The 27,268-nt window shown below is 44.0% G+C and overlaps 1 protein-coding gene across 1 annotated transcript in view; it reads left to right on the top strand.

The window, feature by feature from the left end:
* Window positions 1-27,268, top strand: part of CELF4 (CUGBP Elav-like family member 4) — a 673,141-nt gene that overhangs the window by 616,182 nt on the left and 29,691 nt on the right. The window contains exons 5-6 of the mRNA XM_052776636.1: window positions 1,387-1,466; window positions 17,518-17,661. Coding sequence (XP_052632596.1) covers window positions 1,387-1,466; window positions 17,518-17,661 — 224 coding nt within the window. The remainder of the gene's footprint in view (window positions 1-1,386; window positions 1,467-17,517; window positions 17,662-27,268) is intronic.

Below are 27,268 nucleotides of genomic sequence, written 5' to 3'. Positions count from 1 at the left end.
GAGCACAGTGCTGAAAGGGTAATGCGAAGTGAAGGGCTCCTAATGTAAGATAATTTCATATGTGTGTATTATTTTAAGAAGGGGCTATCACTACTTTTTTTTGGTCTCAATTCTATCAGCTTGCGGTGATGATTTTGGGGACCTTTGGGGCTCATTATTCTAGCTTGCAAGTGGGGTGTTCTAATGCTTCAGTTTTCACCCTGCACTGTATGGATCCATAAGGGTATGTGGACTTTCTAAAGATTCTACAAAGGGAATAAAGAAGACCTGTCCCATTGCCAGGACTGACATCCCCTGCACAGTGATCCGCACCCCTTCAGGGAAACAGCTAGGGCTTTGCAAATTGATTAAAAACTCAAAAGTCTTTGGTAGTAATAGAAGGGGATGGAAGCCAGAACTTCTCAGATATCTCCCAATCTGTTCCAAAAACTGCCTTAGCATATGGAAATTACTCTTCCTCTCTCTGAGTCAGTTTGCTTGTAGCTAAGAGCGTTCCCCCACTCTAGTGGTGCATGTGACCCTTTGAAGTGTTGATCACTTCTGCACTCTAGCATATATATATTCATGACTGCACCTTTCGGCCCTGAAACCTTATGTAAGAGTTCAGTGTGAGATTCCTTGCATGGCAATGCAGGCCAGAGAAGCACTGCCTACATTTCTCTGATGTCCAGAGGAGAATGCCTATACAGGTACTGGCTCTGCAGCTATGAAAGACTAAGATTCAAATTTTGGTGGTGGCAAGATGGTAACCATCACATGCAGATCTCTCCCATCCCTGCTTCTTCATCAGAAACTACCTCATGCTTTGTCAGACCAAAGCTGCTTGGAGCCAAGACAAGCTCCGAGCAGTCTGTCATGGAGCTCTACCAGTGATACGATAAGGTACCTTGTGGGTTTGGACTAACCTGAATGCCTTCTGTACATTTGGCCTGTGGTTGCTTGTAACAAGTATGTGTAGCTTTCTGATAACTTTTACATGCTTCTTTACTGTTTCTCATAACCCCAGAGGGAGGAGCATTCAGCATTAAGTCCAATACAAACAAAAGAAAATTCATTTTAACCCAATAAATTGTAAAATCGTGCAACACTCTGCCGTGGAAAGCTGTGGAGGTCAAAACATAAGTGGATTCAAAATGTACTTGCTAAGTTTGTGTCCATCAGTGCCCATTACAAGCAGTGTGGGAATTCTGGATGCAGCTTTGCTTTAAGAGCTCCTCAGGCCACTGATGACTGGACTTTGGAAAGCAATAACCAGGAGCACATTTCCTTGTTATACTTTCTCCACAACCGTATTTATGGGCCAGTTCTGAGGACAGGGTACTCAGCTAGATGGACTTTCATGGTAGCCATGTAACTTTTCTTACATTCTTCTTTTTCCTCTTCCAGGGTGTGCATTTGTGAAATACTCTTCACATGCGGAGGCCCAAGCAGCCATCAATGCCTTACATGGCAGCCAGACAATGCCGGTGAGTAGCTCTGTAACACAGACAAGTGAGGATCGGTCCAGCCTTTGCCGCCCTGTGGCCTGATTGAGGAGGAGGGATGATTTATCTACACTCTGCAACTCATCTTCCAGGAAGGATGGATAACAGCTCAGGCATGCAGGGCCTTGGGTGTGCTTAACTCATCAGTGGAAAGGCCAGGATGACACTGTCATTTCACACAGGTGCAGAACCCCAAAGGGTGTTGTGTTCTGTCACCAGCAGTTTTGATGACCTGAAAAAAAGACATCATTCACAGATGCCAAAAACATTGGGTCAAACTCACCATGAGTGTAACCTTTCAAGTTTCAGAGGGATGAATCCAGTAGAAACTTGTCTCTAAAGGCTTCTTTGTTTTCTCTCCCCAAACAGTCCCTGCCTGTAGGTGAAGAACTTTTTGCCAGCATTCAGCAGAAAGCAGCATGTTTGCACTAGAGGTTGGAGACAAATCACGCGGTGATGGGTGCCTCTCACTGCTACTACAAAAGTGCCTACCTAGACATAAATGTGGTCCCCTACATCCAGCTTTTGAAAGACAGTCAGACCAAATACTGGATCTTCCAGGAAACATTTGAGGGATCATTCCACTTGGACAAATATCTAGTAATATGGGAGTTTGAGCTTGATAGATCAGGAAAGTAGAAATGGAGATGTATTTTCTATGCAAAATGGTATTTGTACACCATCACACAGATCCAGAGGAATGTAAGGCATTCCACTGTCAGCAAGTAAAGACAATCTGGTCCAACATGTTTTGGTTTATTATAATGGTATATTATTTTTATTACTAATTATTCACAGTGTAAATCATGAAAGGCTAAGAAGCATGCCGACAACTTGGAAAGGATACAGGAAAGCTCAATAAAAAATATTTAAGAGTGTAAAATCTCCCTCTCAGTAAGAGACTCTAATGTAAATTCATGAATTTATCCAAATAAGTTTAAAGTGGGCCTGGCAGATTGTCTCTAGATCTTTGCAGGGACAAAAATGGAAAATTCTTTACAGAGGAGAAGGTTTCTAAAAGTAGCAAATCATCAAGATCTCATTTTTTGGAACCCCTTCTTAGACAAATCAGTTTAAAAATGGTACATATTTACCAGTGATACTACTGAAAAAAATATCCTTAAAGATGGGGGGGGTGGGGGGGGTGTCAGTTTTTTGAAGTATTACAATACTTTTAAGAGTATCTTCCTAAAAGATTCCTTCTAACAAAACCAGATGTTGGGCTTGATGCTGACATCCCCTAGTGGAATATTACAGGCATCTTTCCTGAGACAGGTCAAAGAGGTACTTTTAATGACTTTCTTTCAAACTTTGGCCCAAAGTAATAGTGTCTATAAACTGACATCAGGAATTGCAGTTCCATAGGGTGTGGTACCATGAAAAGGTGTAATAAAAAGTCAGGCCCTGTCCCAAAAATCTTGCAAGCTCATGTGACAGAGGTGAGAGGAAGACAGGAGAAAACAGACAAAACCCAAGGAGAGTTGAAGATTTTCATCTAGATCTAGTATACCCAAAATATGCTTATCCTTCCCCAGTCCTTTTCCTTCCTGCTTTCAGCACACTTTAGATAAGAAACACCCACTCATTTCTCGACCACACGGGAGCAAATTTCTGTTCCATCCTGCTGACGTTAACTGAGTTTAGAATGTGCAAAACGATAAAGAATTTGGCCATTTCACGGGTCAGTTTTTTATGGGACCATTTTTCCTATTTACTTATTTGACTCAAATATCTGTTATAGAAATGTTCTTGAATAACCAGATCTGGTCATCTGAAAAAGCATCACAATTTAACCCTTGCTAGATGCACATCCCAGGTTCACAATCAAGTTTCCGTGGCTGACAAGTTTCCGTGAACTGGCTGAACCTCAGCAGCAGTCCATGTACTTACTCTTAGCTCACAGGAAAAGCAAGTAGAAAATTATTAATTTCATCCTCTTCGTTATAAGCTACATTATGTGACGTTGTCTTGTATCTGCCATGAGCTACGAGCAGGCACACAGGCAGTTACCATGGCTCAGCAGACTAGTGAGGACCTGTCGAGTGACTGCCAATTGATCAAGACATGGAGCATACAGTTTTTCCCACAGGGCCTCAAAATTTCTAAGGCTCTTTGAATGAGATGGGCCAAATCCTGCAAGTGATCTCTGTTCCCGTTCTCATTTTCATGGTGCTTCAGGGTGTGCAGCTTCTTTCAGGGCTTGGATGTTCACAGAGAAATGCAGCCACCTCGTGGTGAGATGGCGATGTAGCCCTTGTCCTTGGAAAGGAGTGGTGCATTGCTGCCATCTTCCTTCAGTCCCCCCTCCTATTTCTCTCACCATTAGAACTGGCCTCATTTGTCCGGCTGTGATGCCAACTCAAAGTTGTTCCTGTGGTTCAGCCAATTTAAACGTCTCTTGCCTTGTCCTCGTGTACTACCAACGGGGCATCCATCATCATTCTTGTCAGGTCTCGAGCCGTTCGTTCCTGCGGCAGACTCCTGTTTCTCCACAGCTGTCAGGATTATTGCTCTACTGTGACTTCCTGTTCACACAACATATGTTGCCTAATAGTTTCAAAAGGCAACTTTCTTTTATGAAAGTTTTTTCTTTTTTTTTTTTTTTTTAACCTTTCCTTGGACAGGTGCCTGACCACCACAGTCACAAGCCCACTTTATGCGAGGCACTTGTTTCTCCTAAGGGACCACCAAACAGGTTTACAGCTTTCCAATTTTCACACAATCAATTGCTTTTAAAAATAACATTCCCAAAATCCCCTACTTTTGATCAGGCCCAAAGTTCCTTCTGACTCTACCTACCAAGAGACCTTTTTGCGGCCTTTTAAAATCATATTGCCTATCAACTCATCAGCTTTACAACAGTGTTTTACTTCACCTCCATGTCCTCCTTTATGAGAGATCATATTTTACATGTATTTAGAATGTATTTATAACTATTATATGCCCTGTACTTTTAGCTTTGGTTACTCTGTCCCCTCCTGTGTCTCTTACCCACCCATATGGGCGCATAAGCAGGTCTCTTCACATGATTCGCACGCCTTCCTCATCCAAGCCTTGTCACTAGCAGCCTTATCCACCAACACAACAAATTCAGCTGGTACTTCTATAGTGACAGCTTGCAGATCTAACTTCTCTACTGCAGGACTGACTCTTGTCCAGACTAAAATCTTGGCCTGTCTTTCCAGCATCTCCTTGTGGATGTCTAGCTGTCAGATCAAGCTCAATCTGTATAAAACAGAGCTCTTGAACTTTTCCTCCCAAACCCTGTCTCCTCTCTCCTCCGCCTCCATTCTCAATCACTATGGACAACATTATCATTCTACCTGTCAGTCATGCTCCTACCTAGACATCATCTTCAGCTTGGTTTTCTCCTTCTCTCCATGTCTTCACATCTGGGCAACAACCAAATGTTGAAGAGTCGTTCTGCACAACACATCTAAGATACAGCCTTGTCCACCCACCCACGCAGAATAAACTCTCCTCCGCACTTCACGCATACCTAAATCGCAGCAGCCTTTATACTAACCAGAAGGTACACAGGGTTAAAAGCTATACTTCTGTTGCACCTTTTTCACCATCATGTCACCCACTGGGGCACCTCAGAATTTCTGTTATGAATTAATTCCTGGAAGGGGTAGAACAGTACTGTTATCTATGTTTTCCGCACAGAGGTGAGAAGTGAAGAGTGTGATTCATTTGATTTAGCTTTAACAGTCTAAAAGTTTGTAAACCATTCTAAACATCTTCTAGGATTCCTACAGAAAGGAGAGGGAGAGAGATTTCTAGAGATTTGTGCATTCTTCCCTTCATCTATCTGTGCTAGGATGGGCTAAATCACCTTCTGGGCATGCATGTCCCTTTCATTAATTATAATGGAGATCTCCATAATGGCATTAGACCGAATACCTGAGGTGGGACTCATCTCACTTAATTTGAGACATCCAGAAACTAAGGAACTATGTCTGAGGTTGCCATCTAAGTGTTTGTCATCTAAGCTTCTGTTATAATCAATAGAGAGAAATAGATACCTCTGGAGGAATTTTATTTTACAGAAATAGATTTTGAAACCTGTCAAACCAAAACCCAAATAGAAGTGTGCTTTTTAGCTAATTTTAGGCATTGGATTCCTATGGTCTGCCAGTTCCAAAATAGTGGTTCTTCACCTGAAGTGCAACTTAGAATGAAAAAGGACCCGTAGTGCTTAAAAACAAAAGCTAAAAACACTTGCTTCCTGCAGATGCCTCAGAGTCTACAATTGCCTTTGCTCGCCCGTGATACACCCCTGCCACCCTGAAATCCTTCTGCTGCACTTGTCGCTGCCACAGTAATCTTGCTGGAGCTAAAGATCTAGAGTGACTCTACACCAGCTGACATTAGCCACCTACAAGTCAAATATTAAGGCTGTTCACTTGGCCTCTTGTCTGATGGTGATTTCTCCCACATAGTTCAGACGTAATTTAAGATTGCCTGACCGAACCATGGAGGGATCTGCCTCCCTGCTGAGTGTGCAGCTTAGAGTGGACACAACTTCATGTCCAATGCAAGGGGACCTGAATCCTGTTCTGGGTGTTGGTGCTCAACTAAAGCAATCTGGGATGCAGAAACCAGGCATCCTGCATCTGAGTCCTCTGATTCCTGATCCATTAGGTGTACTGTGAACTTGCCTAACACACTAATTGTCAGCACTGCATTCATTCTATCTCTTTCTTTAATTAATAAAATGTAAGGCCATTAAGACTTTCAGAACACTGTAAGGTGGCTTCCCCCACCACACAGGCCAAGTCCTCTTTTGTTTTACTATAGAAGTCTGCAGTAGCTTGGTCAAACCACAGCATTTCTTCTGTATCCAGACAATAACATCCCAAGTCTATCTATACCTGGCCGAACATCTTCCGTGAAAATTGCTTTTCAGATGGAATCCTTGGTTTTGTGAAAAGAAAGGAAAATATGAGACTTGGATACAAATACTGAACAGATGTCTGCCTTTCAGAGAAAGATTCAACTTAGTTGAACTTCAAAAAAAAAAAAAAAGTACTGCAACCCAAAACTTTGTTAACTTGGGGGCTTTCTTTTCAACATTTTTCTGTGCAGCTCTTATCAACACAAATGACAAAACTAACTTCAAATCTCTGTTCATGAGCCACCTGTAGCAAATTATGCAATTACTGCTCAATGTTGTTAGGCGACAGACCAATTAGATCTCCAATTGTTGTATTTAATGATTTTTTATTAATCAAGAAAATATGAATGACACAACACCTTGAACAAGGTTGACTTTCAGCTTCCACCCACCATGTTCTTTGGAAGTCCACCCATAGCACTGAAATTCCCAGCCAAACACGGTTAATAGTCAGATGAAGGGATTCTCTTCTTGCCTTATACAAGGTACTATCTACCCACTCGTACCATAAGAGATTTTTGCCATTAATTAAGTTGGAGGAATTTTTCACCTGTTTAGTCTGTCAAGTAAGAGTGACTTAAATATGAGATTGTCAAAAATCACCTCAAGAAACAAGTGTCATTGTCAGTACATCACGTGCAGTGGCCCTCTCTCAAACTGATGGCAAATGGGGCACCAGTTCTCATTTTCCTGGCTTTGGATGCTCAGGCACCCCATCGAAGAAACCAATCCCAGCTCACATTTATGACTGCTATTATTATTGCTGTGCATTCCTACGGTGCAGTTATGACTTTGCAAAGCACTGTGAAGTTGCCTTCAGACACAGTCCCATTACAGAAACTGGCCAAGCAGCTGTTCTCACCCCCTGTCAACACAGCAGAGGAATATTTAGGTGAATTAGGGATGGAAGGGAAAGCAGTGAGAGTCTGCAGAAGGAGCTCTGAGCAGGTGGAGGAAAGAAGGAAAATAGGCCTTTGTGGGCATGATGAAGTTGTAGCCTGGGCGCCTCGTTTGCAGAGCGGCGGGGAAGCGGCTGTTATTATGCGTGCACGCTGGCACCAAAGTGCTGAGTCGGCAGAAACTCCCTGGGAGGAGCAGCGTGGCGGCTCCGGTGAGTGGGGGGCCACAATGCTGTAGATCAGCTGAGGTATTTTTAACAATTATTTTGATATAAACAGCTCTGAACTTGAGGAGCTCCATGTAAATGGGAAGCAGTGGGGCTTGTAATTAGATTTGTGTACACTTTCATAAATTGCCGGGAAACATCAAAGCCGTGATAGAAGGCTGTGGTGCACTTTATTTCCTTCTTCTGTTCTTCTGTTAATTGAATGGTTGATGTGTGGATAGGAAGTGTTGGCTTCGCGGAGTACTATTTACAGACCCGCTGACAGCTGCACTGTGAAAATTAACAGGAACAGAGCAGCCTCTGTCACAGCTCTTCCCATGAGGGACTTGCATCAAATTGGATCATTTCTTTCATAGGAGAAACTTTCCTCGTCTCTCCTCCCTTCTTCACAAATGCGCACACACATCCAGCTGCACGCTCCCCTTCTCCCTTCAGGCTCATTGCAGCCTTTAGTGCTCAGAAGGAGGGTTTGTCATTTCCACAAAGTTGTGGGAGTTCGACTGCAGTTCAAAACTTGTAGCGTATTCCTCTTCCAGCAAGACACATCTTCAGGAAGTCAACCAAATCTGTGAGCTGGGTGTGTGGAGCCACAGCTTCATGTTTGCAGGTCTCACCTCAACAGGAACATGCTCTTCACCCTCTTAGAAACTCTAGCAGATTTCCTCTCAGACTACTACTGTTGGAAATGTGGTTATTGTTGATGTTACATGGAATTGCTGTGTGCTAAGCACCATACAAACCTCTTACAGGAAAGTTCCCACCCTCAGCAGCTTACCAACTAAAGGCTAGGGTTGACCTCGCTGAATTACATCAAAGTGTTGGTCAAAGTATAAAACTTTGAGGTCCTCTGTAGTCTTATATCTACACCTCTTACAGTTCATGGAGAGAGACTAGCTCCTCAGGGAGACATCTGTCTGTCTTAAGTAATTGATGGTTTAGAACAGATACCCCAAATGGCTGCAATTAAGTCATCCGAATGTCCCTCTCAGGGACAAGACACGAGATAAGCAAAAGGAGCAACAATGCAATTAATCAGTATATTTAGTCAGTTCGTAGCCAAAGTCACAGCAATCCTTGTTCCTGGTCCCAGTAGAGAAGTAATAACCAGTGAATACTTGAGCATCTAAATCTTAATATCTACTTAAATCTGGAAATACAGAATTAAGAAGGTCAAACTTGAAGCCATCAGTCCACCACCTCACTTCCCAAGGGTGTCTTCAAGATATCCAGGTAACATAAACAGAACCTTAGACAAACCCATAGTACAAATAGATAACAATTAAACAGACTATAATTCAGAGTATCAATTAACCAACAAAATTTACTCTCATTGAGATTCCAGCATGAGCTCAAGTTCTCAGTTAATAAAAGCCACGTTGTGACAGTCAGTAAAGAGATAGAGAGTCGCTGACCCCCTCAGGCTGTCAGGGTAAATAGGAAATGGGAAAGTCATTAGACTTAAGTTTTATATGCACACAAAAACATAAAGGGGGGATTTTCAAAGGTAATTCCCGGTGAAAGTTGATGACAGTCCAGCATCTAAGTGCCCTTCATGCCTCACAGATGAATTTGCCCTAAAGTTACTTGCCCAAAGTCACAAAGTTTAGGACAGAGTGGGGTATCATCAATGCAAGTCCTTCTGCTCAAATTAATGCAGAAGGCTGAGGCCTTGCTTTACACTGCTGATGTTGGAGAAGATGATGTAAGAGAATGGAGATGCCAACTCAGACCCATTTTTTTTTTCTCTTCATTGTTGATCTGCTCTCTAAAGAACATGCACTCCATGCAATGTCTTCGCGTAACACACAGACCAGCTTATTTAACTCAGGGCAAGGCACAGCACACCCATTCCTTCTATTAAAAAATAATAATGCGTTAGGAACACATTCATAACTCACCAGCAGCAGGCCTGGGCCTCCTTCCAGTATATGAATGATTTTTCTAAATATGCTACCTAAACACCATTTATAAAGTCATGTGTTGTCCTTTGGGATGAAAGCAGCAATGGATGTGTAATACCTAGATGTTAATTTGCAGTCATTTCTTCCATCAAAATCCAATGGCTCTTGATAGCTCAGACTCTCTTTCCTTTGGGCAATGGGTTCTGGCAAGAGGGGGGACTAAGGTTTGTAGAAGATCCCACCCCACTGCTGCCAGCAAGACAGGTGAATCTACAACCTTTGGGCCAGCAGTTTCCCACTGTTACCATAATTTCCCTTAATTCTTTCTATAAAAAATAAAATCATAAGACCTTGTTCCCTGCCTCTCCCCTTGTTCCATAAAAGAACTAATAAATCACGCTTCTGGGTCCCAGAATAGAAATCCAGGCAGCCCGGCTGCCTGACAGAGGTATGAATCATACTGGCACCAAAGATGGCCTTTACTTCTCAAGTCACATCTCCGTAGCCATGCAAGCATCTGGCAGGACAGTGAAGAGACCCATGGGATGTGACAGGGTTCAGTCGCCATCTTCCCCAGGCTTCCTTGCTCTCTCCAAACCGCAGCATTCATTGCCTCCAAATGGGATAAGAGGCATAACTGTGTGTGAGCCGCATGGCCTTGCTCTAGACAAAAGGATTTAACTGGCACCATAACATCTCTTTACAGGTCCAAGGGGAGCTAAATCAACAGCCGTGGAGGCAGACAGGGGAAAGTGGGAGTGGGACCATGCCACCGCCGAGCATTGCCCAAGTCCTGGTGCTGGCGGCAGCCCCTGCGAGGCTCGTTGTGCTCAACACTTGTCTCATCTGGATGAGATTAGGACTTGCAGGGGATAAAATAATTCACAAGCACTGGCCTTTCTGGGATATCAGAGACATTGATAAGCCTCCAGCCTGGGAGGCATAAAATGCTGCCTGCCTGGCAGGTGTGTTCCCAGCCTACTGGAGGGACCTCCACCGGGCATCGCCACCTTCCTCTAATAAGAAGGTGGTCTTCCAACCACGGACAGGAATGAAGATGTCAGCATTAGGTCTTTACCTCTCTGCTTGCTTTGGGGGTGTTTCTTTCTTCCCCCCTCTTCCCTTCTTTCTTTTGCGCCAAACCTCACTTACAACAGTAGGATCTTCCCTTTGATTTAAATGGGCTCTGGATCAACATTAAATTACTCTGGATGCTTCTGCTTAGTAACTGGTAGATTGCTATCCCTATCCAAAACATAGCTGACAATAAGTGATTCAGTAGCTGTTATCCAAATGGGTTTTGCAAAGATGAAAATGAATTTTTAAAGGGCAAAGATGTATTTAGATCAAAACAATAACTTTCGGATAAGACCCTCAATTGAAGCCCGCACAAATTCACAAATGCGAAGCATTCTACTGCACTGTCTTTGCCTCAGATGTCTGCTGGCAAGTGAAATCAAGTAGGGGAATATGCTTGACTTCCCATCCTGAAGGTCTGTGTGGTACTCTCAGGAACAGTGGATATGAAGTCTCACCTGGCAGCAAGGAAACATGTTTCAGTCTTGGTGGAGTGGAATGCAGTGAGGGCAGATCCTTCAGCATAAACCAACTTCTTATTCCACCAAAACCAGCAGAGCTTCACTGAGTTTACACTATCTCATGCTTCAGTTGACCACCTGTTTCACCCTACTAAAGCACGGGTGATACATCCCTGCAAGCAGAATCATTTATCACTTGATGACCCTGTGGCTGTACAGTGCTTGGAGATCTTCAGTTTAAATATGCTGCAAAAATGCAAATACTTCTTACTACCCCAGTCAAGCAACATGCTTTACATCATGATAGCCTAGAGTCATACAGCATGATAGTGATCTGGAGTGCCTAGTCATGTGCAGCGTATTTGCAAATCAGTGCCGCTGAAATGTTCTTTTCTGTCACATGCACAGTTGAAATGTATCTGCCCAGCTTGCCAGCCCTTCTTCAACATCTGTTTCTTTCCAAGTCATCTTAGGATGTTCACGTCCTCATCCTGAACTGCCAAGGAAGAGTGGAGCTCATGTGAGCAGAGTCCCAAAGCATCAGGGGCTCCATACCTGGTTGTGATGCTGCCTTGCTGTGACAATAGACAATTCACTTTATGGCTCTGGAATTATTCCACTTACCTTATTTTCATCCTTGCCTATTTAGCTAGAGGGAGAGATCATTCAGATACTAGCTTTCATGGGGCTGTAAGCTGCAGCTAGCAAACATTTTCTTAATAGTAATAATAATTTATAAAAAAATTACGTCAAGTCATCATTTGTTGCTGTAAGAATATTTTCAGGGAAAGTGCATTTTTAGTAAATACAGAACTAAACATACCTTATTTTCCAAACCATGCTACTCTTATTGGGAAAGGGAAACGTATAACATTTTCTTTTGAATTTTGCATTTTAAATTTTTCTTCAAATAGACAAAAAATAATTATTTATTGCTTTCACATTCCTAAATAGCGGGTAAGAATTTCCAGTCTATTGGTATAACAACACTTTCCACTTCATACTGCATTAAGGACGGTGGATGATTCTGTGAGGACTTTTATCATCTGTAGACTGAGCTGAAAAACACAGAGCTGCTTGAAGAACTCTGCTTTGAAGTTTAGATAGTTTGGATATCTGGCTTTGATTTGAGGGGCATACTAATACCCAGGTTACATATCAAGTTCTTTTTAATTAGAATTGGGTACAGTGCCACCAGGAGTCAACGATTCTGTTGCCCTGTGGAAAGCAATAATTTTAGCTCAGAGAGACACCTGCTAAGTAGTGTATGGGCAAGTAAAACCTAAATCAAGCTTCCACTCCAAATAAATTACAGCTCTGGAGACCTGTGAAGGGAAATACCTGCAGCAACTCTCTCTGCTTAGACACTGCATGAAGAATCCCCTCTACTGAGGGAGCAGCATTATCAAAGGGTCTGTCACTCCAGCCCTGGATGAATGCCTCCTTTCCCCGCTCCATCTCTGTCACTCTCATCTCAAGTGTGTCTAAACCAACTCTCAGGACTGTACAGTGGAAATCGCTCCTAGTGACTGCCATCCTACTCGTCTTTCAGATGTGACATGAAATTGAAGCCCTGAGTACAGAAAAACATAGCATATTTCACAAGAGGGGAGGGATGTTAGTCCTAGTCATCTGGCCATCTTCCAGCATGGGTAATTACATTTCTACCCAGCTAAAATTCCCTCTGCTCTACAGTTTTAATTGGACAGTAGTTTCTTTTTTGCTTGTCTAAAATCCCAGGTTGGGGTCAAACCCCCACTGGCTAATTCAGCAGCCCTATTTTCAGAAGAGCTACACAGGCATTTCCAAAGAAAATCTGGTTTTGTTTTCAAACTTAGGAGACATCACACCAAACGGCCCAATCTGACAGAGCCCAAAGCAAAGAAATCCTCCTCTGGCTTTCAGGCCCTAATGTCAAGGATCCTTGTGTGGAAATACTAGCCTGAATGGCTTGCTGAAGGTCATTATCCTCCCAGCTCCGCTTTGCAGTCACAAAGTGAGTGCTAAGGCAAAATTTCCAGCACAGGCAACCCCATTCACATGCTGACACTTAGGAAGGTAGTCTGACTGCCCAAACAAGAAGTATCCAGCAGCACCTATTCATTTAAGCATCTTAGCTGGTGTGCATGGCTGACATTTTGGAAGGTACATAATAGGATCTGTACATTTAGATCTCATACTCGAGAGCTTTAGCCACTGGAACTTTAATGTAACAAGCCCTTTTTCAATATTTTGGCCCAGAACTTTTAAGTGGCTCCATTTGAGCTAACCAAGATATAAAAGTCCACCTATATGAGAGAGACACTGTTGCAGTAAAGTACATAAGTGTATGCTTACCTCCAATAAGACATTCACTAAGCTTAAAGTGAAACATGACTTAATGGCCTTGGCAAATTAGGCCCAAATTCATCAGTTTTGCAAGAAAAAGATGTCTAACTATCTGTAGAGATTGGTAACCTACTGAATCCAAGGAGACTTACAGGGCTGACAGGAAAAGAAAATTCAGGTATGTATTCTGCAAGGCAACATCTTCACAAAACTTTTCCTATGAATATTGTTCCAGGGAGAAGCAACTTTCCCTGATGCCGTGCAGTATTATTTGGTCTCCTGAAAAGCTCTTGCTTAATTTGTATATAGACCACATTTGGAAGGCCATAACTAATGGGAAACAGTCCCAAAAACCAGGCAAAAGATTTGTTTTTCTTTATCTTTAAATGAAATATCAATGGATGGATATTTTATTTTTAGTTGAATATGAAATTTCACAAGTGGCCTGTCAAGCTCCCATTTTCAAGAATGACTTTATTTCACATGTCAAGACAGGCTGGGAAATTAGTTTTTCCCACAGAGGACTCTGATTAGGGATTACAAAGTGGGTGTGGTACAGAGTGATTTTTCCTCCATCTTTTCCCTCGCCCCGCCAGCCTAGAGAGCATCTGACTCTGCTGACTAAGGGGAGCAATTCATTACCACGCATGGGAGGGGGACGGGAAGCAAGATAGTCATATTAAGTAGACTTGCTGTCCCAAGAGAGAATAGGGAAAGCATAATACTTAGTCCTTATATTATTCTTTTCTTCAGTAGATATCAAAGCACTTGAAAAAGGAGGTTGATTTGACGGGAAAGGAGATAAATGCCAATTCCAAGTAGCCTATTGCAGGGGCACCAGCAGGAATGCTTACTTCCATGATAGGGTCTCTTGACTGTGGATCTGCAGGGTAGAGAAATAAACAGGTCCTTCCCTCGATAAAATGCAGAATTAACACACAGATCTCAAAGTACATTTCAAACATTATTGACTTACCCACTGTAACTCTTTTGGGTGTTGGTGAAATATAAAGTCCTGTCCAATAACCAGAGAGAGCAAGAGGGAGATTATGTATTACTAATAAATGACCAAGCAGACAGGACCTATTGCCTTTGTCAGCAGACAATAGCTGATTTACACCATGGTTTAACTGCTTTTGGAAGCAATAAATAGTCCAATGAAGGGCTCTGCAGTTTTTACCCCATGGAAAATCTGGCCCATTCTGGGGCAATTCTAATGTTATCCAGTGGATTAGTAGGAGTCACTGGAGTAGAAAGTAGTCTTGTTCTGCTATAGATGAACAGCACTGTTTGGCTCCTCTGCTAAAAATCCTGCACTGGGTGATCTGATAGAGTTTACTGCCTGATTTCCTTTAGGCCACGTGAAAGGGCTGCACATGAGGAACCACATAGAGAAAACATCAATCCCAAGGTCAATCTTCATATTCAAGAGCAATGCAGCATCTCTACTGGCTACATATCTTAACTGCTTACATGCGTATCTCATAGCAGAGCACTCTTAAAACCCCCTGCTTTTTCTCCTCTTTCTTTGTAGTATGTGCTCTAACTTGCTTCTATTTGCTAATGGCCTTTCTGCCCTGTGTATATGATAGTGATGTTCAAAGAGGCCTGAAGTCCTGCTGCGACAAGCAACCCAGAAAAACATCTCATAAGAGGCAGTCTTAGATCCCATTGGGTCAAACGGCTGCTGTGCAGTCACTATGACTCACATCAGGAGGAAAGAACACTCGAGGGGCAAGAGATTCATGTGGAGGTTACCCATGTTTTCACGATCCCATCTACAATAATAGCTTGGTTTTCAACAGTGTGAGGCATCAGCAATTTCCTGAGGCAGTTCTCTGGCCCTAAGACTTCCAGGGCAAATAGAGATAGAAAGAAAAGGGGAAGGAAGAAGACACCAACTTATTTACACTTCTCTGTCCTGCTAACTAGAGCAGGTCACATCTTCAAAACCCATCTGCAAAATGAATACTCATTCCCCCTATTCACTTTCAAAATCCTCCATGCTGCATTGTGCCCACCATGCTGCAGCCTCTGCTCTGCAAATCAGGACAGCAGCTCTGAACAGCCCAGTCTGCTGCGGACCAGTGCCTCCCTCCCTCCAATACAGCTGCAAATAGGTTTAAATCATTAGATTCAGGTTACCAAACAGTCTCTTGGATCAGGGTTAATTAAATGAGTGTTGAAATCTAATTAAGGACTGGTCCAGGTGATAATTAGCAGGAAATGTATGCATTAAAATATTCATTTGTCGATGAGCTGCAATTAAGAGTGTGATTTGGGGAAGGATCAATAACTACATCATGTGATTAAAAAAAATGAAAAGTCACCCAGCCTTGAGCAGAAATGCAGGGGAATTTTAGCTAGATTTTTTTTCTCCCCGCCCTGCTTTCTGTTTTGCTCTTATAATAACTTCTGAAGACTGCTATCCACCTTTGAATAGAGCATTCATCTCTCCATCCCTTTGTCTTCCTGAAGCACTTCTTTCAACCCCTTGCTCTTCACCACATTGTTTGAGTGGGTTATAGATTTATTAGAGAGAGACTAACAGGTCAAAAAGAAAGATTCTTTGCCAATGAAAATCACTTCCTCCCAGAACAGGCTGCTAATCCAGGGGAACATCGCTCATTGTGTGGCCTTAGATTGTTTGGGGGTTTTTTTTAGCAAGTTAATTCCTCAAGTCTTTATTCATAACTGAGGATCTGGAGAGGCTATTGAATATGCATAGCTTGGACTTATATATATGTATGTCCATAGTTGTTGTTCACTACACTATTCCCAATTTGTAGCAGAGCAACTGTGGTTTCACCGAGACTATTTTTTTTCTGATTACAGGCACATAGGGATGTGTGTAAGCCAGTTAATAACATTCCCCCTGTGCAATCCCAGGCAATCCCACCTCTGCTAGAAAAACAGGGGCCTCACAACAGCCCAGATCCTCTGGCATGGAGCTGGTCTTCCTCTACTGCCACAGCCAGAGGCTGAACTGGCAATTTCCCCGCTGACTGTATTTCCATCAGCAAATACCAGTGTGTCAAATGGGAAGCGTACCATGGGAGCACAATGATTTCAGCTGCTCTTTGTCAGTCTCTTGACAGCTCACCTGTCCATCTCCCCAGGCTCGGTGGCAGCCCAGCTCCCGAGGCAACTGTCTGCCTGCTGTCGGGGCTGCTGCCAGATCCCCCCTTCCCTGCACCCCTCTTCCCCTGGGAAGGCTGCACTGTGGGGAATCAAACAACCCGTGAAGTTAGGCCATCCTTGGAGCCAGCCAAAAAAAAATCAATGCTTTCCTTCCTAAGCAGATCTGTTTCTTCCCATCTCCGCCTCCTGTCAGAAATTTAAGAATCACAGTTACTGACCTTTCATCTCATTTTGGGGTGAAGAGGGATTTCTTTCATTCCCAAAAGTTCTACATTTTTCCACAGACTTCTGAAGGCAGCTCGGATGATCATCTGTAGTTCTGCACCGGTGTTGACTGCAGACATAACCCAAACATTGTAAAGCTTTCCTGGAAAAGCGTAGCATTAAATGTCGGCTCTTTTGTGGTAGCCTCTATTTCCTACTATTTCATACTGTTCATGGAGAGGAAACTTAGGTCCATCAGGTACTATTTTTGCCCCCCCTAGTATAACAGTGCTGAAAAGATGCTGCTTCGTGATGAGATATACACTCTGCTCAGCATACTTAATCCTACCTCCAAGGCTGGGCACGGATTTCTCACTGGGCATGGGGGTTACGAGACATGGCAGTGTGAAAGGGTGATGCAGCTCAAGGGGTCTAGCATGCACAGAGCTAACACATTCCATCAAAATAAATCAGTTCACAAATCCTACCACATTCATCCAGCAAAAGCTCCTACATTTTGCTGCACTGAGTCCAGATCTTTGTCCTCTGATGAGGACAACATGCTGGGCCAGAAGGTCTTCTGTATGTTGAAAGAATAAGGCAACAACTTTTGCAGAGAGAACATTAATGACAGCCTGGAAGTTTGAATTTTGGAGGAAACTAGGAACCAGGCTGCTGGCCTCAGTCATTCACCCTCCAGGGTCCTTTACTTCCTTCCTGATGCTCTCAGCCTCTTGCAAAGGTCAAATTCAAAAGGCCTGAGAGGTTGCATGGCCAAAATCAGCGCCAGCCGGATCCCATGCTACAAAATCTGTGTTAGATGTATGGATTGCATGAGCCAACCATATATCAGGCTAATTCCCTTGTCTGTCTCCCTTTGTTTCCTGTCCTGCAGGGAGCCTCTTCAAGCCTGGTGGTGAAGTTTGCAGATACAGACAAGGAGCGTACAATGAGACGCATGCAGCAAATGGCAGGACAAATGGGCATGTTCAACCCCATGGCCATCCAGTTTGGAGCATATGGCGCCTATGCACAGGCAGTAAGTATAGACACAGGTTCTATGCATTTTCATGGGAGCAGGAATAGCTCCTAGAACTGCACAAAGGCACACGTGAGCAGAGGAACAACTGGGCAGAGGAGGAACCAGTGATTTCTCCATTAAACTAGTTACATGATGAGAGCAAACTAAGCCATGCCATCCAGGGTAGACTAGGGCATTTCCCAGGCAAGTCTCAAAGGTGCAATAGCCAATTCTAGCAGTAACCACACTGTGATCATGGGTGCACCTATGCAAAACACTTCCTATGGGGTCTAAGCCATTGCTGTCAAATCCAAACACAACTAGCCTTTGAGGATTTGGATAAAATAGGCCTGAATTCAGCTTATACTAGTTCTCTGCCCCACGCCAGCACCATCTGGTGCCAAAGAAGGTTTGTGAGAGCACAAATACCTTTCTGGCCCTCCTCTCCTATCAGGCCACACAGACTGAGCTGAATGGAGGAGATGGCTCTGCTCCATTTGGCCAGGCCCCTGCTGCACCATGCAACATTGTGGGTACCTTTGGAGCGACCACAGGATAAAAAGGCAGCTGTTGACAGAAGTGCTCTTAGATTCATGAAAGCATACTAGATAATACTAAAATGGACAAGGAGTCATACACACACATACAGTCCTGGCTCCCCAAAACAGTATGATTTAAGAACACTGGGAAAACGCATCAGCTATTTAAAGCAGTGTTGCACTGTCTAACTTCAGGTATCCTACTTACATACCAAACCTGGACCCTGGGCCCCTGAGAAAATGTGACTGTACAGGGACCTGGGCTCTTGACGAAGCTCTGGCATAACTACCTTTCCTTAGGCTATAATTAACAAGGACCTGCAAGACAAAATCAAGTTCAGGTAACTTGGTCTCTCTGCCAGAAATTTCAGAGGAAGGTAGAGGTGATCCCTGCAGCAGGCAGACAGAATACTGTCAGGTGACGTTGGCTGCCTTCTCTGGAGCAGGTTTGCAGGCCGTGACAGTGCACCACCTAGATGCTTCATCCATTTGGTGGTAAAATGTGGCCCTCTTGTACTCTGTGCTAGATTTGTGTACAGGAGTGTCGTGGTTTAACCCCAGCCAGCAACTAAGCACCATGGAGCTGCTCGCTCACTTCCCCCCACCCAGTGGGATGGGGGAGAGAATTGGAGAAAAAAAAGTAAAACTCGTGGGCTGAGATAAAGACAGTTTAATAGGACAGAAATAAAGAAACTGATAATGATAATGATAATAGTAATAATAATAACAATATGACAACAATAATAATAATAAAAGAACTGGAATATACAAAACAAATGATGCACAATGCAATTGCACCCCACTTGCTGACTGATGCCCAGTTAGTTCCCAAGCAGTGATCCGCCCCCCGCCAACTCCCCCCAGTTTATATACTGGACATGACATCGCATGGCATGGAATACCCCGTTGGCCAGTTTGGGTCAGCTGTCCTGGCTGTGTCCCCTCCCAACTTCTTGTGCCCCTCCAGCCTTCTTGCTGGCTGGGCATCAGAAGCTGAAGAGTTCTTGACTTAGTATAAACACTATTTAGCAATAACTGAAAACGTCAGTGCGTTCTCTACATTATTCTCATACTAAATCCAAAACATAACACTATATCAGCTACTAGAAAGAAAATTAACTCTATCCCAGCCAAAACCAGGACAAGGAGGGAAGTACCATTAATCCCATTTTCCAGAGTAACATCTTACTGAATGAGAGACACCAAATGCCTTGCCTTAGGTATACAGGGCCAACTCAGGAATCACACTCCAGTGTACCCATACTCCCTCCAGCGCACTGACCACAAGGCTCTGCTTTCTTCCCTGCCTATTTCTTTCTCATGCATTGGCATCATGGATTTCCCATCACATCCATATGTTCTTTCTTTAACTTGAGGGCCTTGAAATTTCTGTTCTCCACTGAGTGTCCTGTGCCTCACTGAACACTTGCATATAGAGTCATGAGGATGTGCTGTAGAGCTCCACAGAAGTGTCCCCTCTCCTCCCAACTCCTGGTGGTAATCTGGACTTTTTTTATGCTCTCCCCATTAGACAAATTCTATTTTTCCTTCCATTTTGCACTGTTCATTTTTATTCCCAGTCAAAAACAATCTTTGCCTCTTCCTTTGTCCCCTGCTCCCCTCCTCACATGATGGAAGAGCTGTCCCATCCCCAGCCTGGCTGTGCTTAACTGTCCTCCTGGCCAGGGTAGGCGCAGGAAGAGGAAAAGAGACAGCAAATCACAGCTGAGCCCAGGTCAGTGGCCAGCAGCCTGGCAGAAGGATGCAGCATCTGTGCTCCCAAGTACCAGGGGAATTAACAGGAGGCAACCCATGGACAGCTCAGGACAAACATCTGCAGATGTTGTCAGGCAGGAGATGTGGCTCCAATGTTACACAACAGGCATTGATCAGGCAGCTGGAGAGTTGGTAAAGAAAACACTGTCTCGATGCTCTCATCCAAGAACTCTTCTGGCATAATCTTTAATCTAGAGTAATTTTTCTAATTCCAGCCTAGGTTTATAGTGACATAAAAGAGGATGCAGTCTGCACCTTTACCCCCCAAAAGTTGCCTCCATCTATTTCTCACCAGATAATACAGGACATTATGAGGGTACACGCTTGAGTGAGGATTTATTGCTGAAGGAAGAGTGAAAACAATTCCTGGGTCTGCTTCTGTTCCACCTGAAACACATGAATATTTTTCCTATTGATTTCCATGAAAGCAGAATTGGACCCACCTTCTTTTTTTTCCTGGTAAATATGCTAATAAAGGGGAAAGAATGAGTTTTAGATCTTGACCCATTGGATATGACAAGCTGGTGACACCAATTACCCTGGGGACTTCAGAGCTGTCTAAATGATGGGATCACATTTCCGTGAGGTGCCTGTACACCCAGAGCGTGCTCAGATGCTGTCTCTCAATCAGCCTCCCTATCTGTGTCTCTCCCTATCTGCTTCATCTCACAGTCTCACACAAAAAGGAAGGAAGGGAGCGCTGGGGCTCTGTGACGTTCCCTCGGTCCCGATTAATCCACCTTGGACTGCTGGCTCTTAGATATCAGGGTGATTGGCACCTCGCAAATGCCAGCAGGAGATGGAGGGATCGATAGGAGGAGAGGGAAAGGGGGGGGCAGTTTTATTCAGCCCAAACTGAAGTCGAAGAGCTAAGGCAAGTCAAGAGAAGGGAAGGTGAAACAGTGAAAATGCAAGAGTAGGACAGTGAAGACAGCTGATGCCATTGCCACCAGCAACTCATGTGACCTTGGGTGAATCGTTTGACCCCCTGGTCTCATTTCCCCATGTACAGATAAAGCTGATGATCAGATTTATTTATTTTTCCCTTCTCCCTCAGGGACATGGCTCTCTCTTGTGCTGTCTCTCAACGGGTTTTCACACAGGGGGTACGATGGTAACACAAGTTTAAGAACTGCCTCAGTGCTTAGTAGTGAGGCCAGGACCAGCACGAGACACTAGGCTCTCTGATTTGTACTCGTAACCTGTCCTCCCAGCTATCCCACTGCAGTTCAAGCTTGACTGATGTCTCCATATAAGAGTTCCCAAGCAATCCCATGAGAGCTGGTTAATCAATAATTTATAAGGGTCCCTCCCCATGGAGGAGGTTGCCAAGTCCCCTAGGCAACGATTTGTTGCTGAATCTCCCCCAGAGAAGCATCATGCACATCACCAGGACTGGATTAGCTCCTGGAAGAAGGTCTCCATGCATCAGGGTGGCCAGTGCAGCAGAAACCCACACCGTGCAGCCATTTGAGAGATCAGTGGGCAGCCGTGGAGTTGCAAATCCAGCAGCACCACTGAGGAGTGGCGATGAGGGTCTCAGTCCATCAGTGTTTGACTGACAGTCGTTAGTGTTGCCACCAGGACTGCTTTGGGCCCCAGCTCCTCTTTAAGTTACCTCCTTTGCAGCTCAGCAAATGTCCATGTCACAGTTCACTCATGCTGCTGCTCACTGCCAAGCCACTCAACCTCAGCTTAAGCAACTTTAACCTTGATAGCACCAATGGCTTCACATTGGCTAAGCAACTAGTCCTTGGCTTCAGCAGCCATATGGCCTCAGATCCAGAGTTAAAAAAAATCAGGGAGCAAAGGGAGTTCTCCTCTGTGTCTGGTTTTGCCTCCCCTCCTCATGTGTCACCTGCAAGTGGACCAGACAAAGCTTGCCACTCTGTGTGCTGTTTCAGTGACACAGAAAGTCTCATCATCAGACCTACTTCACCTCTTTTGTATGCAGCTCAAAGCAAGTCAGGTTTCATGGCTCCCTGAAGCTCCAGAGCCCCTATACTAATTTGTTTCAGGTTTTTTGGATTGTTTTAGTTTTTTTTCTTTTCAGCAATATCTTCCCATACTCATTTAAGTTCCCCTTTTATGGGGCAATTATTTATTTTAGTTCACACATGTATAGGGCACCAGCCTTTTTTGTTGTCAGGTTACTGTGGATCTACATCAGCTGGGTATTGATAGCTCTTTCTGCAGTCTCAGTTAAGGCCAGCTTGAGGTATAGATCTGAACTCAGCCTGGAGAGAAGGAGACTGATGCTAGGTGGCACCACCTTTGATTTGCTGCCAGTTGAGAACGAACCTGCAGGCACACACTCCAGCTCAGAGCAGCACAGCACACTTTTTTAGACCCTGGTAAGCAGTGGGGTGGCCAAGCTCCAAGTCATAAGCAGCAAAAATCAAACCAGACTATGAATGGTGGTAGTATAGTTCTGGCCCAAATAAGCAACAGTGGGAAAAGTTCCTGCAGGTCTTCTCCCTATGAAGAAAGTATCAAGTAGTTATCAGCTGTCTCATGTCACTGCTGGCCCACCATGCAGAAAAGGAAATGTGCACAGATTGAAAAGGGTTGGGAAGATGGGAAAATGCAGAAAAGCAAAGTGAGAACAAAGGAAGGAGCCTTAGAAAGTGACAGATACTGTATAAATTATTGAATTTTTAAATAATTTAAAATAAGATCAAAGTCATAAATCAAGTTTGCATAAAAAATGGGGGTGGGAGTGTTAGCCATGGTCTCCTGGCCAAATTCCAGCTGTGGGACTGACTGCATCCTGCAGCAGGGGACAGGCATAGAGTTAGTGAGTAAAAACAGACAGATGGGCACAGAGGCAACATAGGCAGTGGTAACATTTGCTCTCCGGCCTGCACCAAGTCCTTTCCCATCAGTAAATCCCATCTCCCCTCACTCTGAAAAAGTACAAATGGCTGCAGCTCTGAACTGCAGACAATAACTGCAACAAATCTGGGAACATCCAGCACAGCAAAGCTCTCAGTCATCATCATAAGTGGTCACCTTGGGAAGTTAGGACAGCAGTGACTACCATGCTTACCTTAAAAGTCTAGGTCCCAGCTCCTGTGGAGATGAAAGGATATTTCTGCTAAATGATCTGAGGTAGTGCTGAAGGGAAGAATTGCTTCTTCCAATATTTATTCAATTCATACTGTGAAATTATTTTGGAAAGATACTTAAAAAAAATCAGCTAGCCCTATGAAATCAGGGAAAATTACTGAATATTGACTATTTTCTGCATATAATAGTTAATATATTTAAATGACCAAAATGGGACAGTATATTTGGTAAATACTACCTGTTATGCAAATCACTTGTTCTGATCCATTCCAGAAGCGGAAGCTATTTTGAAGCCATAATACTTTGTAGCAGGGTTAATACCATATTTGTGATCATCAGCTCCTTGGTAATTCAGAAATAATGAACACTCAGATTTGGGCACTATATGCATTTTTAGTTTCAGGTTTTGGGTTTTTTCCACAGTTCTCAGGAAGTTAGAAATCCAAACTATTGTGTATCAGGCTTCAGAAAGACACTAAGACACATGAATCCAGGTGTTGCACATTTGTTTAGGTTTTTTAAAATCTTAATTAAATTTAAATTTTATTTTCAAAGCAGAAATTTCTGTTCCCAAAAAGACATTAAAAGATGTCTGAAGGACCATTCTGATTTTTTTACAGAATACCTTCTGTTTGCTTGAAGGCTTGGAAGATATTTTTTATTTTATTTCCCAATGGTCAGTTAGGTAAAACAGACGCGAATTTGTCAATTATGTGATTTTACCAAATATGAGTCCTCTTCCTGCTTAATTGATCATTTTACCTACCTATTTCTATCACAGGGGTACCATGAGTATTAATTAGCTAAGTGTTTGTATAGATCATTAGAGGTGGGAAGTGTGGAATGCTGTTATTACTTTTATTTTTATTACTGAATGAAGAATACGAAAAGTCAAACAAAACATCATGTGATTCAGAGACAAGGATAGAAAATAACACTGAAAAAAATGAGAAGGTCATCAGATGATAGTGATAGTTCAGAGTAAACCTTTTCCAAGGGCAATGATCATGCTATTTCAAAAAGAGCTCATCAGAAATAATCCATCTCTCTCCTCTTCCCCTTCTTCAGTTTCACATGTATTTATTTTGGGGGCTGGGGGAGGCAGGCTGTAGCATCCTTGTCCTATTTCTAGCAGGACATTTTGGCCTTGAGAAAGTTCTTTCATCTCTCCGTGCATCTGTTCCTCCTGTAAGAGAAGGACAGTATTTCCTTTCCTTGAGTGTGGTTGCACAACCCTGCTGTCTAACAGCCACCTGATGCCGGAGGCAGCCATCCCATTCCCAACCCCACCTCTGGCCACATGTCCTCACTCCACACCACTAGACTGACAATGACCACACAGGGACCCACTTCTGGGATGAAAACTGCAGTAAGCATCGTGTTTGTGCTGTATGGTTAATGCTCTGCTGGTGTTGTTCCTGAGCTGGTGCTCGGCAGTGTCAGACATGCATCTGTCCTCGTGCAAAGGTAGCAGCAAGACACGGAGAGGGAGCTGTGCATCAGCCAGCTCTTGCTTTGGTGCAGCTGTGCTGCAAAACTTCACCCTTTGCTGTTTTTTACCTTAATGTCCCATGCTAGGATAGGATGGATAAGCCTGTGGAGGTGTCTATCTATCCACTGATGACAGAGCTGGCTGAAGTATAGCCACCTTAACTTAAGGTAGCAAAAGGGTGTGTGAGATAAATTCTCCCATCTCTCTCTGTTGACCAGCCATCACTACCACCCCTTCCCGTGCTTTGGATGGCCTTACCAGTGCCTTTCTTGCTGCCCCATCAGTTCTCAAGCTTTGGGATAGGGACTGCAGGCTCTTAGCTCTTGAGGTGCTGTCCACAGGCATGAACCAGTTTGGTAGCATCTCCTGGTCTCCTCAGAAGATAAATATTTGAGCAATAGGTTGAGGTTGGAGGAAAAAGGGTACAAATCTTTAAACTTGGATGGGAAAAAGCTTTAAATGATGAGGCAAAGATCATGCCAAGGAAGTAAGAGAAGCAAAAGGAAAAATGTCCTTTCAGCTGAGGAAGGGAAAAGCTCCTCTCCATCCCCTTGGATCAGAGATAAGGCGGCGGCTGCCTTTCTGATTACTGCTCTGTGGCCCCAGCCCAGGCAGGGAAAATCTGCATTTCAAATGGCATATTTTAAAGTACACAATACCCAGGGGCCCTGCTGCTATTGATTTGCCTCTGGTGGGGTCACTGCCTCACGTTCTACAGCTTTATTAACTGGGACCATACACTGGGCCTCTTTCAAAGTGAAAGAAGAGTGGATGGGACATTTGTCTTCAGGGAAAGCTGGGGAAGGAGTGGGGTGACTTTTATTGGGAATGCCCCAGAGGTTTTATAAGGGAGACTGGTGACCCTTACAGGACTTGCCCTGCTTTTGTAAATTACCCTGGAGCCACCCTGGGGAAAGGAGGTAGGACTATGCTGTCAGCTTCTTTCAAGGTGACCGAGTTCCCATTCTCTTACCCTCACGGTGCTGCTGCACTCAGCAGGGCTGTGACCACCAGCCACTGGGCTGGGAAGGACCCCCCTCCTCTTCCTCCTTAACCTTTGCCCCTGAGCACGTCCAACCAGAGAGAGAGAGAAGGGCATGAACGGGAAACACGGCTGCAGAAGGGCGGCAGGAGTGTTTTCAAGGGTTGAGATATCCAGACGTAGTTGGGACATGGTTGGGGTCCCTTCTCTAGCCAAGTAAGCAAAGCCAGTTAGCTGGGGTACATGGCTGTGTTCAGGTACAGGATGCTATACTCCTTCCATCTCTGGAGGAGACACCAGGATACCCCACGGTCTGGCTCTGAAGGCTGCAGCAAAGTGTACATCCTCTGGCTCATAAGGTACAGGGCTCCAGCTTATTTCACCATGCCAGGGAGGGTTCCAGGTCTCCATGGCATCTTGGGTATCCACGGGGCACTGAGCTTAACAGAAATGGGGTGACTGCTCCCTGCAGGATGCCTGCTGTAGCAGAAGCAACAGAACCTACTTTCCCAAATCACAGATTGGGGCCTTATTTTTACTGCATTAGCTTTTTAACCTTAAGCTAAATTTAACCTCTTTGCTCCTCAAGATCTTAATTCAGTCTCTGTGGGAGTACAGCCAGTTTTAAGTGACTGTTTCACTGAAACCCACCAGGCTTTAGGCTGCAGACCCTGCACCTTCAGCACTAATCAGCAGATTAGGATCATCTAGTTCTTTTCATAAGGAGAGAGAAAATACCTTCTTCTTTCTGAAGGTCTGTGACAGAAATGCATGAATGACATTACACTGCAAATAGAAGTATGCGTGTAGCCAAGGTATACTCTACAAATATGCATCTTCCAGTGCCCTCTGAATACACAAGAAGCTGCACATTCAGGTTACTTGGTCTGCAAACCAGAAGGAGCACCTGCCATTGTGGAGTTAACTCTGAACAGCTTAGAGACATCCATAAGCAGGAGAAGGAGTTGCATAAGCCAGAAATAATGTCACAAGTGATTGCCTAGCTTTGCTAAGTGCAAAATGGAGATTGTCTTTGGAGCAGCACAATCATTTGTACTACTATTGGCAGCACGGTATCTTTTATATAGAGCCCTGTTTCTCTTGCAGCACAGGTGAAATATAAATGAAAAAAGGATTAACACCTTTCTTTAAAATGTTTGGGAACCAAGGTCCAAAAATATCTGCTGAGGGCCAGGTAAGGGGTGGGAATGATTTTATCTGACTGTGTTGATACACGAAGCTGAACCGATCACCTCGGGCTCCAGATACAGTCAATGGGGAGAAACAAAGCTGCAATTCATCTGCCCCGAGGCATTCGGGTACAGAAGGGAGAGAGAAATCTTGGCCTAGACTCCTCTGCCTGTTATCACGTCAACTGTAATAGGTGACCGGCTCAGAGGAAACTCCATCTGTATTTAGTTTACTGAATTTGACAATGGGAAATGCCAAAAACGTAGTCCCCTGCCTGCCCAGAAGGTCTCTGGTACAAATACCAGGCTGTTATCTGCCAGCCAGACTGACCATGACACACAGGTGGCCAGTCACATGTCGCTCTGTATTTTGAGGGGGGTTTGTTTATGCAGCTGTTGTCAGCTTTGCAGAAACAGAGAAAAGTTAGCAAAGCGCAGACTGGGACTGTCCCCAGCCCTTGCAACCGCATCCATCTCAGAGAGATGCTTCTTTGATCAGCAGCGCTGAACAGATCCTATAGGCACAGACCTTGGCCATCATTTCTTCAACTGGCCAGTTACATCCTCAGCTGTCCCC

This window comes from Harpia harpyja, chromosome Z (assembly GCF_026419915.1).
Source record: "Harpia harpyja isolate bHarHar1 chromosome Z, bHarHar1 primary haplotype, whole genome shotgun sequence".
Lineage (NCBI taxonomy): Eukaryota > Metazoa > Chordata > Aves > Accipitriformes > Accipitridae > Harpia > Harpia harpyja.
Note: the sequence above shows the minus strand (reverse complement) of the source record. Positions and strands in the feature narration are given on the sequence as shown.